General features: G+C 40.6%; 1 protein-coding gene across 2 annotated transcripts; it reads left to right on the forward strand.

Moving 5' to 3' along the window:
• Nucleotides 1-1,591: 1,591 nt before the first annotated feature.
• Nucleotides 1,592-12,086, forward strand: CFAP298 (cilia and flagella associated protein 298). Of its 2 annotated transcripts, XM_050898829.1 has the most exons (7): nt 1,593-1,842; nt 4,297-4,464; nt 6,287-6,354; nt 8,500-8,658; nt 9,150-9,281; nt 11,468-11,563; nt 11,664-12,086. In XM_050898829.1, exons 1-7 carry the CDS (start codon nt 1,704-1,706, stop codon nt 11,772-11,774), a joined length of 873 nt encoding a protein of 290 aa, XP_050754786.1. In that variant the 5' UTR covers nt 1,593-1,703; the 3' UTR covers nt 11,775-12,086. The 2 variants fall into 2 exon arrangements, with proteins under 2 accessions (XP_050754792.1, XP_050754786.1); XM_050898835.1 differs by lacking the exon at nt 11,468-11,563 and having other exon boundaries at nt 1,592-1,842.
• The last annotated feature ends 2,151 nt before the right edge of the window (nt 12,087-14,237 follow it).

Consider the following 14,237-nt stretch of genomic DNA (forward strand, 5'->3'; position numbering starts at 1 on the left):
TCGCCCAGAGACAGGGACCATCCTCTGTGTGGTGCTGCTTTGAGGCTAGTGAAGGCTAAGTCACAGTTCTACATATAATGCTATAAAAATGCGACACTCTGTGCTTTTATGATTTTCTAAAGCTCACAAGATTACATAAAATACGGTATGTTGTTATCTTCAGGCAATTTAAAATAACTGATTTCCTTAGCTCCATTTATGTATGCTATGAAACCCTGCAGTTCTCCTTACAATTCGCAGTGTCTTAGGACGTAACTCGTATACGCAGCTGCGTACTTTCATCCAAAGCTGAATGTGTCACAATGTTGTCATCTCTTGGGGGACTGCAAATACATGCCTACACGCATTGGCTTACTTGCAAACAAACTGTACTGGTTCTGCAAAACCAGGGACTGAAACACAACATACTAGCATTATATTTGTAGTAGCAAAATACACGGTGACAGTACTTTTTTTTTTTTTTTAATTCTCAAATGCTATCAAAACATTATTTATAAAATAATCCACTCTTCCTTTAAACAGTATATGGTTAGCCATGAGCTGCAGTTGGATAGAGGAGTGACGATAGTGAGTTTTATATTGTGCTTTTTTCCGTTCAGGTCATTAAACAGTACTTGTACATTTTAAACAGCAGTGGTACTATACTCTTTGTGCTTCAGTATGTGAATTACCTTGTTTTAAACTGTTGCTATAAACATCTGTGTGATTGGTGTTTTGGTATATTCTTACATTAGCAAAACAATTTTTGGGGGAAACTTTTTGCTAGTGGGAGTTACGTGATAAATATGTTCTTTGTTGAATATTTAATTACAGTGATTAAAAACTACTGTCTAAACTGTACCTGGTATACAGCACCTCTACACTTTACAGGATTACAGAGATTGACAAGCAAAGTACTGCAAGATCACAAGAAATGCTCCAAAAATATAGTCTGTGTGTATATATATAGCTAACTGCTGTAACGTGTGTTAACGAAAATAATTACTAGCAGAAGTTCTGAAAATACTAAGAATTAAAAGTAGAAACGCTCAACACATTTTCATGAATTCTGTGTTCCCTGTGGTAAATCGCTCTGTTAAATGTAACGATTTTCTTGCTTGTGGCACACCAATATTTATGGCTGTACCCTTTCCGGAGCTGCAGTATTGAAACTCAGTGGCGTACAACATTCCATATCTACCCTGTGGAAGGCGGTGGTGTATTCATGAAATAAACATACCTGCCCTTAAGAAATTTTAGCTTTTTCTCTCTTTGTATCTCAGGTACTTCCCCAGGACCCTGTTTACTGTGCACTTCAGTGCTCACGCTTATCGCTGGGAGGGATGGCGCGGGCCCTTTAAGCGTCTCTGATGACGACGGCGGGAGGGCCGGAAGCGGAAGCGCCCGCGGTCCGGAGGGCAGGGCCGGCGGACAGGGCCGGCGCTGAGTGGGAGATACGGTTGCTGGCGGCTCCGGTGGGCGCTCGGGCGGGTGCCAGAGGAGGGCGAGCGGTAGCGGGGCGGGCGGCGCCGCGCCCTCAGGGTGGCCAGGAAGCGCCGGGCGCGGCCTTTCCCCCTGCGCTCCCTTCCCGCCGCCGGTATCTAGGGACGCGGATCGGTTGCTGTGGCGGGAGGGGAGACGGGCAGCGGCCGCACCGGCACTAACGGCCGCCTCCTCTCCCCACACAGGCGCAGAGCGGCGCCGCTGCCGGCCCCGGCCCCGCCATGGTGCGGCTGCACGTGAAGCGCGGCGACGAGAGCCAGTTCCTGCTGGAGGTGGCCGGCAGCGCCCGCCTCGCCGACCTGGCGCCCCTCGTCGCCCGCATCTATAATGGGAGGCTGAAGGTGCAGCGCCTCTGCTCAGGTACCGGCCCGCCGGCCTCCTCCCCCCGGCAGTCGGCGGACGCTGGCTTCTCCCCGTACGCCGGAGTGGGCTCGCCGCCCGCCCGGGCCTGGCCGCACCTCCGGTGGGTGCGGAGCTCTGAGGCGGGGGGACGGGCTGCCTTCAGAGCAGTGGGAGCTCTGGACCCGAGCGCTGCTCAGTCTCCTGGGTGTTTGTGCCCCGCTGGCTCACAGACTAGGAGCTGGGGGGGCAGCACTAGGAGGTTACTTGGCCGCGGCCTCGCAGGAGTTCTACGCTGGCAGAAGTTAAGAAATACCTCTCAAATCCCAGCGTAGCAGCAGACAAGCCATCCTCCCCTATATTTAAGATAACAGCGAATACCCGCCAAAACCTGTGTAAATTCCTACCTTCTGGTATTTTAGTAGTCCTTTTTTTTTTGGAGACTGTACGGCTCTGAGCTTCCTACTGTACATGGCTGAAAATTGATCCGTTGTGTGACTGAACTGCAGCGTGTCCTGTCCCACAGTGGCTGCATAAATCCTTTGTGACCAGCGGTGTACCCCACATGTGAATGAAATTCTCGTGTTGCCTACCGCATGCTTGGTGCAAGGCATCCACTTGCCATGTGATGGAGAGTCACTGGATGTGTCAAAATTCGTGCTTTAGTTCAATTCAGGAGGCGGCTTTTGAAAAACGTTTACTGTTTGTCCCTGCTTGACCCACTTTGGTTTGCATTGCGGATCAGCCTGGGAATGCATGAGCTGAGATTCCCTTCAGATGAGACTGACCTGAAGGGTGCAGCTCGTCTACACCCCATGTGCTCCAGCCGCAAATGTGTATGTAGTGTATGAGGCCATACTGAGGCTAATCTGAAATAAAAAAATTACAAAACGCAGACACCGTGGTGTCCTGGTTGCGGCTGGGACAGAGTTAATTTTCTTCTTAGTAGCTGGCACAGTGCTGTGTTTCAGATTTAGTGTGAGAATGATGTTGATAACGCCCTGATGTTTTAGTTGTTGCTAAGTAGCGCTTATCCTAAGTTAAGGCCTTTTCAGTTTCCCATGCTCTGCCAGCAAGCAGGTGTGCAAGAAGCTGGGAGGGAGCAGAGCCGGGGCAGCTGACCCAAACTAGCCAAAGGGATATTCCATACCATAGAATGTCATGCCGAGTATATAAATGGGGGGGAGTTGGCCAGGAGGAGCGGATCACTGCTGGGGCATCAGTCAGTGGGTGGTGAGCAATTGCATTGTGCATCACTTTGTCTTTTCTTGGGTTTTATTTATCTTTTTTTTTTTTGTTATATTCCTTTTCATTATTATTATTATTATCATATTATTATGATTCTTAGTAGTATATTTTATTTTACTTTAGTTATTAAACTGTTCTTATCTCAACCCACGAGTTTTACCTATTTTTTTTTTTTTTCCCCTCCTCACCATCCCACTGGGAGGGGGGAGGGGGAAGCGGCTGCGTGGTGCTTAGTTGCTGGCTGGGGTTAAACCACGACACGTGGTTACCATATTCTCAGCACTCTTTCTACAGATCTGTGGCTATTGCTCCACAGTACTTGCTAATTTAGTATTTTCATGTGGGTGCCTATATTCCCAGCCACGGGAACAGAATTGCCATTTCTTTGAATTTGGGGTACTTCTGGTGTGTCTGTTGTGAGATGGATATGCTTTAATTAATATGATGATGGTAGAGAGGCTGGAGGGCCTTCAAGGAAAGGATGCTGTGAAGTGGGCTGACAGCTGGATAAGTTGTTCTGGGGGAAAGTAGTGAGTGTGGCTTGCAGGCTGTGGATCAGATGCTGTAGGCTAGCTAACAGGGTTAGGAAGTGGCATCCACACGCTGTCTGTTCTCACTGCGTGAGGCTGCGCATTGGTAACCAGCATTTACAGCTCTCTATTGTCTCAGCTAGAATTATCCTGGACCGTTGCTTCTTGATTAGACATAAATTACTATAGAGACTTTTGGTTTTTATTTCATACTGGGTGTGAATCTGACTCTTTGGGTCAGATGGACAAAGCTATAGGTAGTCCAGTTACATATTTTCTCAACTGCAAAGAAATTAATTATTGTATAACAATAAAATGTTTTTCCATTTTGAAAAAAGTTGCTTTCCCAAAAGTGCTTAGAAAAAGGAATATGCAGTCAGCTAAAGCTGACTAAGGAAATACCAAAAAGAAAAAGTTTATGGCCAGCAAGTATCGTCTAGGTTTGCATACCTGCACTGTGTCATTTGTTACCTTGTTTCATATATGTGTGAAATGTATGAATTGTAATGTAATTACAGCATATGTATCTATATATGTGTGTTTATATACCTTATTATTTATTCCATATACTTAGCTCTTTAAAAGCTGAAGGCTAGGAGTAAGGTTTTGGATGTGTGTACGTAATGTGAAAGGCTTTTGTAAATTGTATGTTCTCAATAACGCAAATTTTTAATCTTGTTCTCTAAACGCTTTAAAGAGATGGAGGAGCTGGCAGAGCATGGTGTTTTCTTGCCTTATAATATGCAAGGACTGACAGATGAGCAAATTGAAGAACTGAAGTTAAAGGATGAGTGGGCAGAAAAGTGTGTACCAAGTGGTGGAAGTGTCTTCAAGAAGGATGAAATTGGGCGAAGAAATGGGCACGGTAAATCAAATGTAAAAATCAAATGTAAATGTTTGTTTCTTTCCCTGCAGACACAGGTAATCTATAATATAATGAGGAACATAAAAACCATAATTCTGGACCTTTCACTTCTACCTCACTGTCCTGGAAGAATTAAAGAACGAGTAGATACTAAGTATACATTTGATTTCAGGCCAGCATGTTAGCTGGCTCATGTTTACTTGCTAATTGTAAAAATCATCCTATAAATAAACTATATTAAAGGCAGTCGTAGATTTATTAAGTAGTAGCTATTTCAGGAGCCTGTTTTCACAACAGATTAGCTAAACTATCAGTTACATACATAAGTCTTCTGTCTTGGATTAGGACCTGGTGTAATGTTGATTTAAAAGCCTAAATAGTAGTATATCTCTTCAGCACATATGCTGTTTAACTTTGCAACTGTAGTACTTGGAAGTAAACTCCAAAGATAAGTAAACAATTATCAGAGCAAGTTTGACTGTTTAATTTGTCCTCCCCATTTGTAAAGGTATACTTGAGTACTGTTTTTCTCCAGAGGCTCCAAGATACAATAACAGGTTGTTTTTCTAATATTTCTCCTTTTTTCTCATTCACTGTGACTCAGACTTACTGAACTCCTGTCACTTTTTTTTTCTGCAACTCCAGCCAAGTGGTTTTGCCTTAGCACTTGGTATGTGTATCGAGCACCACTTCACAGTTGAGAGCATGAGGAGTGATTGCACAGAAGAGCAGCAACCCTTTAGGCGTTGATTGCAGGGCAGCTCAGTTAGGGAGGAATCTTTGAATAACTTAGTCTTAACTTGTCATGCGCAAACAGCTTACTCCAAGTGTCTTATTTTGGGGAAAATAATTCTTCTAACACAACACGTTGCCCAAGCAAATTTAAGCCTTTGCCGAACTTGATTAGAAGCTTATATTATAGATGAATGTTTTCCCTCCTGACTGTGTTCTCAGAAATAGCTGAATGTCTCGTACGTAGGCACACGGACAAAGCCTGTCATGGTTGGCATGGTTGTTAGCAGTGTTGGGCCTTACAGTAAAAGTTTGCAAGCAACTTTAATGTAAGGACAGTACCACTTTTACTTGTAGTTGTCAGTACCACTTTTTCTTGTAGTTGTACTCTGGCATTTATTTGTTAGTGGGAGGACAGCTTTGTAATATTAACAAAGTTATAATATTGAACAGTGTTTAAATGTGGGCCAAAGTAAATACCATCAAATGATGCATTTAAGTGTTCAGCTGTGAATGAGTATGTTTTAATTGTATTTTTGTATTTGAGGAGAGGCTTTTATAACAATTAAAATAGATAACCATGATATGAAATGCACATTGTATTTGCAAAACTGCATTTGATGTTAGATTGAGATTTTAATTAGAAAAAAGTCAGAAAACAGAAAAAAGACAGAAAACTCCAAGCTGTTGTCCCCAGTTAAAGCACATCTGCCAGTACAGCCCACAATAGTCTTAAGTTCGGCATGGGAAAGAGAGTCTTGTTTTTGGTTGTGGGGAGTATGAGATTATGGCTGTTGCTTTCTACTCAGTACTTTCATCCCAAATGAAGTTCCAAATACCAGTCAAATGTCTTTGTGGAAAAGTAAGTTTGGCTCTCCTATGAGAAACACTGTTTTGTTTCTGAAGTTAGTAAGAAATATGGCAAGGAACTATCAAACTGGTAAATAGACTGCAACTTAGCAGTGTCTCCCTTGCTTTGTGATTTAACAATGTTTCATTTGCTTACAGTAGAGAATAACCTGGACAGGCCGTTTGCTTGGTTTCTGTATAGTAAGTGTCGACTATTAGATATGTGTCTCTTTATTTTTAGCTCCAAATGAAAAAATGCGGCAAGTTATAAAGAAGACAATAGAGGAAGCCAAGGCATTAATCTCTGGGGTAAGTTTCCTGAAGTAGCATGTGGTATGTGGGACTTTCTTAATAGGTGCTATGTAGTTGGGCAGCTTAAGGAAAAATAGACTTTTTTCAGTACAATTTTTGAGTAATATCATGAAGTGATGTGAATAGTCTAATAAAAACTGACATTTCTGTTAATGATTTTCATAATGGCTTTTGGCAAGCGGGTTCAACAAGTTAAGGAATCAGATATTAAACTCCAAGTGAATGCTGGCAGCCGAGACCACATTTCATGATTAAATTGCATTTAATTTTATCCACACGCTCTTAATTTGCTATTGAGGCATTCTTCAAGCGAATGCTTGTCGTGTTTTCTGGTGAAAAATTAACTGCATTCTGTGATGTTCCTGGAATAAAATACCTTTTGCTCGTTAACATAGTCTTTTGAGTTTTATGTATAATTAATTGAAAAATGGGTTCTAATCTCTTAGATTAGGCCTTGGTTTTAGAAGCATTTGGACTCACGCTCAGTCCCAATGAGTTTGTGTGTTTAAAGATAAGCATGGGGGTATGCCCTGATGGGACTATGGTCTCAATTATTCAACTTCACTTTACCAAATCTGTAGATGCTCTGTATTGTATCTCAGCTTTTGTATGACTTTGAAACACAAATGAAGTAATATTTATTATCAGATTTCTTTTTTGTAAACATCTGCAAGTAATTTTCTTCTCCCTACCCCTTACAGTTCTGGGAATTGGTATGTGTGGAACTTTAAAACAGCTTTAAACCAGTTATGCAAATGGATGTTACTGAACTTTTAGTGTTGTCTGTGCACTTAAATCGGCCTTCTTGGCTGTTTTGTTGCTGGTAACAGTGTCATATCAGTCATTTAGAGTGAGCAGCCCTGTGTTTCCAAAGGCCTTGTGGATGCAAGCGGAGGAGCTGCTCTGTTGCCTGGCAGCATTTCCAGTGCACTGAGTTACAGCAAACCTTTCCTGAACTGAGGCAGGATTTCAGCCAAACTGTTCTAGGTCATAGCAAAATCTACGCAAAATGAGAGATGTTTCAGATTAAAACTTCTGGACTATAAAGATTTTCTGCAAATGGAGTTTTTTTTTCTATTGGATTGCATCTCTTCAGCTCTATTTCTAAACAGGGAGGAAATTAATAATGTGTAGTTTTACTTCTTGAGTCAAAAATATCTGCAGATTTGGTTTCCGCTTTGCAGGTCTTCCTGGGTGAAACTTCCAACTATATACCATGTTGTCATTTACAAGAAAAAGTTGCAGAATTGCTGCACTGCATGCTGACTTACTCCCGAAATTACTGCCATTCATTGGTGAATGAAATTAGGGATAGTTTGGGAAGTGGTTTGTTAGTTTCATCACTTTATAGTGATGAAAATGAAGAAATATGCCTGTGTATTTGAAAAAAAAAAAGTTGATCATCCGAGATTGAGAAACCAATTGTACTTGCCAGTTAACTAGTTTAAGAATGTCCACAAGGAGGCAACATTCTCTTACTCTCTTTTTTATAAACCTTGCTATGTAAAATATTGGAACTGTTAAATCCATAAGCAAAAACTTTATTTCTTCTCTTCCAGATGCGTCTTGTTTTTCCTCTGTCCGTTGCGGTAGGGTTTGGAATGATCTCAAGTATTGGACCTTACAGATCTCTGCATAAGCTGTGCAATATGCCAAGCTTTACTCTTCTGCTCACATGTGCTCTATTTTTTTCCTCAAGTTTTAGGCCCCTTCTCTAGCCCTCACTTGAATTCTACTGTTTTGAAACTTGTTCATGAATCACAAGTACTTGGAACAAAAGACTCCCCATCCAGTTTCTGTGGTCATATGCGTACTTGTTTGAATGCCTGTATCCCACAGACATTTGTTACTAAATGCCTCCTGCACAATTTAGTGAAGATCTCTTTTTTTTTTCTTTTTTTTTTTTCTTTCTTCCCCCTTCCACTCTCCCCCCCCAGTGTAAGCAAGCTGAATGGAGGGGGCAAAAGTGTAGTGATGTATTCAGAAGTCAGTATTCAAACAAGAAAATTTGCGCTCCTAATATCTTTGTGCAGCCAGTTAGCTTTGCTCAGATATCCCACTGTTGAACCTTTGAACTGACTACAAAGCAAAGTCTTTCTGCATATTTTTTTAAATTACCAGTGATCCCTGCCTGTATTTCAGAAACAAGTTCAGGCCAATGTGTGTGTTAATATGGAGATGGTGAAAGATGCATTGGACCAGCTCCGAGGGGCTGTGATGATTGTGTATCCAATGGGATTGCCTCCACATGATCCAGTTAGGATGGAGTTTGAAGATAAAGAAGACTTGTCGGGAACTCATGTATGCAGTAATGTATTTGGGTTATATGTAGTGCCTGGGCTAAATATGTGCTATGCTGTTCTCCATTTTATCAATGAGGGTTGTTTTCATTTGCATGACAAATTTTGTTTAATATTTTTGTCTGATAGCTTATGTAAAAGCACACCAATAGCTTAACTAGAAATAAGATGAATGAAGTTTATTTCAAATGTTACATACAAAGTTCAGGTAAGTCTGGGACTCATTTTAAATAGCTTGTCATTTCTTTCTAATGCCAGTATTGAGAATTTATTGCGCAAAGTGTTTATGTTAGATCCAGATTGAAGGGAATATGAATAAAAATGCTGTAGATTAGTATGAGGAGAAAGATGTAGCAGAAGGACAGTGTAAAATTATGCTGGCCTTTTGGTTAGGAATTCCAGAAAGATTTTCCCAGAAAATTTTTCTGGTTTTGAAAAAAAGCAAAAAAACCCACCCCCCAACACTTCACCTTGTTTGTTTATTTATCACAGGCCGGACTTGAAGTTATAGAAGAATCAGAAGCACAATTATGGTGGGCAGGAAAGGAGTTGAAAGAAACAAAGTTGCTCTCTGACTATGTAGGCAAAAATGAGAAAACAACCATCATTGTCAAGATACAGAAAGTAAGTATTGCTGGGAGATTTCTTTACAAGTTATTCACCTTTGGCTATCTAATTCTCTGTGGAAGAGAATTATCCATAGGTGTATAAAATGGACTAGATTAGTTCCGGCTTGAGTGTCTTAAAACTGTACATCTATTTTAAGGTTTTAATTTATTATATTCTAAGTTTTTCTTTAGTAATTCCTTTGCCTGTCAGTTAAATACAGTAGTTGCTATTACTTGCTCCATAGCACTTTCCTAATATACAGCAGAGAGGTATTTAAAAATAGATGAAATACAAACTGAAAAGTTTAAAAAACCTCAACTGGCTCTCAGTTCCATCTCAGTGCAGAGCACTGAACAGACGCAGTCATTCAGTCTGCCCAGTTTTTCTAATTGTACTTGTGAATGTTTTTTCTCTCCATATTCTGGCCTTTAAAAAACAGTTTTAATGTTTTGTGCACATGTGGTGTGGATACCTCTCATCCCTGCTTCAGTCTGTTCTGTGTCTGAAAGACAGTGTCTGTAACTCAGTAATTTCCTGCCCGTGATGTCCTGAGTTTCTAGATGGCAGGTCCTCAGACTGTCTCAATTGCCTTGAAAATGTGGACATGCATCTTCTTCGAGAGGATACGGATTGTGGAAGAGCCTGAACTTAGGCTCTTCCAAAGTGTTCAGTGAGAGCTCGCTGAGTGCTAGAAGGAAGAACAAGCTGCTGGGCCTGTACCACCCAGTTGTGCTGTCGGCAGCAGCTCACCTAAAGCTTCCAGCTGAACTTTTTTTTAAAGAAATGAGACTTTCCAGTTGGCAGATGTGGTGAAGCAGATGAGGCCTTCTGTATTAATTGTGAACACAGGTCTGAGTCATCCTCTGGAGTAGTGAGCTAAAATGAGGCAAAGATCTCCTGCCACTCCTCAGTTTATAGACCTGATGCTTCAGCAAAAGCTAGTCATTAAGTGTATACTGGTGTCTGACACAATGGTCATGTTCTTGCAATATCAGAATTGGCACCAAGCTACTGGGACTGTTCATTATTTTTTGGACAAAATGATTTTGCACTAACTGTGCAGTTGTGTTCATCTCTGGTGAGAATGCTGTACTCAAGGGAAGAATGTTTGGTGTTTCAATTCATTTTCAGAGCTTTGTCAGAAGATGCTCACCCTGTTCGTGTGTGTATGTCTCTCCCTCTCTAAAATCACATTCAGAGGGTGCTTTTGTGAATGTCAAATGTCTTGGAGTACTTACCCATAGCTCAGAATTATTATGGACCTGCATTTCATTTCCATGTCAGTGAGAGCTTCTCTGCCACAGAAAGCGTTAGTGTTTATGGCAGATCGTATTATCCGCAGGTGTCTGTAATAGAATTCCTCAAAGATAAGTCAAGTGATTTATGTGTTTGTCATTTAGAAGACCAGAATTGCTTTCTCTTTCCTATCAGGGAGACTGAAAAATTGTGTGACAACTCAACAGCCATTGAAGTGTAGGCTCCCAGGAAAGTTGTCTTACTGTTTAATTAGTTGATGGACCTCTTCAGAGAATGCAAAGTAGTACAGTGGTTTTCTATCTGACAAGAGATGCCTGCATTCTTGGGTTGGATAGCTAAACCAAACCACCTCAGACCATTATTGTTCCAGAGAGGATTCACCATCTCCATTCAAACTGTTCTGTTTGCTATTGTTGACAATAGCTGTCACCAGCTATTTTCTGCTGTGCGCATCATTTCTTCCATGAGGACAGTTGCCTGGAAAAAAAAAAAAATATTTGTAGTAACAAATAAAATTTCTTTTATTTATAGTGTTTTGTAACTGCCTTCCTTCCCTGCTTTACTAAGTCATATGTCATCTTGAGTCTGTATTAGCAGGGGAGCTAAAGATGTATGGGCCTATCCTGAGACATCTAGAATGACCTTAAAACAGAGAGATTTATTGTGTCTTTTAGAGCGGAAGTTTCGGTAAAATAGACTCAGTCCTGTTTGCAGCTTCCATTGATGTCCACAAAAATGACAGCATGATTCAGATGCTGAGATGAAAAAATAATTCTCACTGGAATGTAGCAGAAGTTTCTCAACATTTATTTTCCTGTCCTGAGGGACCTTATTAAATTTGAGAAATCCTATTGTCTGAAGAAAGATTTTGCTATCTTTGCATAGCAGCTTCTCTTTTGTACTGCAAACGCCATCATAAATAAAATTTACGATTTCCCTTTCAGAAAGGACAAGGAGCTCCAGGGCGTGAACCTCTGATTAGTCATGAAGAGCAAAAACAGATGATGCTGTATTACTACAGAAGGCAGGAGGAACTTAAGGTAACAGTGCCTTTTTGCTGTATGTGAGCTGTGCTGTTGTAGGCACGGACCGCAGGTTACATTTGTTACTGCCGCCTTCACCTGTCGGTTCTGTTTACAGAAACTAGAAGAGGATGACGACGACTCATTTCTAAATGCTGAGTGGGCAGACAACCATGCTTTGAAAAGGCAATTTCATGGTGTAAAAGACATCAAATGGGGGCCAAGGTGAAGCTCTGCAAACACCTTTTTGCCTATTTAAGCTGTTTGATTGATGCCCTTGTTTGCAATGAGGAGCTGTGTTGTGCGTGGTAGATTCTTCTGACAAAAGCTGAAATTGTCACTTCCGTAGCAGATGCCCGTTTCAGCCTTAGGTTTTCAGTAAGTGTTTACATTTCTGTGTAACTGTAGCAGCACTTGTCTCTGCAAAGAATGGAATCAATCCTGTTGAAGTTTGTTATTTTATTAGAAACTTGTAACTTGAATATTGAAATACTAGACTCTTTCATAGATAATATATCTAATAAATATGCACTAGAACGTTTGGTATTGTTTTGAGTGGTCTTTATACTTTCTTCCTGATTCTTGCATTTCTTTTAGATGGTATGGTCTGTAGAAGGTAATTTATTTTATAAGAAATCAGTTTTCCCAGGCTAATCCAGTGAAAGTTAGTGATTTTTATGTGCTTGTTTGCATTTCAACATAGCTAATTCCAAACTATCATTTTTAAATGAGCTGACCTCTTAGTAATTGTTTAAAGGGAGTATTTTTATATAAACACAAATAACACGAAAATCCTTGTGGAATGCTTCATTTTCATTCTTTTAGTTTAGTTTTCATTGACATTGGAAGCCAACCTATTGGTCTCATTCTGTTTAACATGCTGTTAGCCATGATGCTTTTATATAAAGATTGACAGAAATCTGTTTACAAAAGCAAGCAGCATTTGCAAGTAGATTGGATACAATAAAACCAAGTTTAATAGGGCAAGATCTCTGACATGGAAGTACTTCTAAGATTATGACTGGATTAGAAGTGTTTAGTTTCTAACAAATCAGCATTTTAAAATGAGAAATCGTGAAATTTATCAGAGAGTGTTTCCACTATATGCTTGATATTTAGGATCCTGTTACCATTTCTAAAATGTATCATCAGTCAGTTCTGGGTTGAAGACTAACAAAGGAAATGCTAGTAGACTTAAAGCAAATGTTGTGTCTGTTTTTGAAGGGAGGATTCTGATTTGGGATACTGTATGACTAATGGATAATTAAATCTCTAGAATTATCTATGTAGATAATTAATGTTTAGAAACAAGTTGCTCAAGTTTTACATGTTCAGACTTCTGTGTCCTTAAAGGAGGGTGATGTGCATCCTCGTCAGGTCGCTGAGCAGTGGAAAGCCAGGGTGCCCTGAAAATTCTGCATAAGGATCAACTGAGTGTTTTAAAAAGAGGTGAACCGATGTGGGCACTCACAGCCAACAACTAGAATGATGTCTTCGTTCACACCCCAAAGCGGTTGTCCCTAGGGCAGCAGGGAGCCGAGAACGCCCACCTTTTCAGTTCTGCAGCACGGAAAGGCAAGCCAGTGAAGGACGTTGGTTTTGTAGTTTGCAATAGACTTCAGGACACCAAGTTGCCTCTGCACACATCTGCTTCCTTTCCACCTGAGCCAAACTAGATCGTGTTCACAAACTACATCAGTCTCGAGAACAGGCGGTTGCTCATCGGCACGTAGTTTAAGTCAAATTTTAACGTGAAATATTTTTTGCAGGTGCCACGTTATGGCACTGTGGTGCGAGGGCCGCTCAGCAGCTCTGGAAGTCAGATGGGTTATGTTTGCTGTCTGAACTTACACCCGCGTTTGACATTTTTCATTGATAGTTTTTCTGTCTTGTTCATGCCCTAATCCTCGTGTCAGGAGGGCTTAGTGGCAGAGACACTTGAAAACACAAACGTCTGAGAGATTATCAGCCAGAAGCTTCCTGCCTTGCCAAACCTGCCAGCGCAACAAGATGGAAGTAAATTCTGTGGTCGTTGACTGTCCCCTGAAAATACCTGGCCATGGCTCTCCAGATTCACAAATCTCAGTACTTCTGGCTTAAATCTCTCTGCTTGTTTGAGTCATTGTAAAATAACAGAGAGAAAGTGTTTTGCTAGTCATTTTTTGGTGGTGAAAAAATCATCGTTTTCTGTAAGTATTAGTATGGTTGAAGAGACACTGGTCAAGTTAAACTGAAGTGTTTGCTGAACTCGCAGCTGGAAGACTGAATACAGAAAGTGAATGAATGCCATTCAGTGAACTATTAATGATGTTTTTACTTCACTGATTCTTTTACTTTTAGGAAAGTTTGGTGTCTGGTAGTTTTTCTTGAATATGAACTTTACAGTAACATGTTTTTTTATCAAAAAAAATCAGTATGTGGGATTTTTCTAAGTTGCAAAACTTCAAATATTATATATTTAAAAACTACTTGGAATTATTTCTATGTGGCAAGAAAATAGAGCGTGTTTTAACAGAGCACTTTGTTCTACCACTTCGTCAGATGAAAATCAGTGTCCTGTACAACTCTTTGGAGGTTTTCAACCATTCTGAAGGCTTTTTTCCTAATGTGCTCCTTTGCCGTCATCAAAGGGTGGAGTGAAGAAAATCTGGAAATACTTAATTTCTTAATATCACGGGCATTGCAGCCCACA

This window comes from Gymnogyps californianus, chromosome 1 (genome assembly GCF_018139145.2).
Source record: "Gymnogyps californianus isolate 813 chromosome 1, ASM1813914v2, whole genome shotgun sequence".
NCBI lineage: Eukaryota > Metazoa > Chordata > Aves > Accipitriformes > Cathartidae > Gymnogyps > Gymnogyps californianus.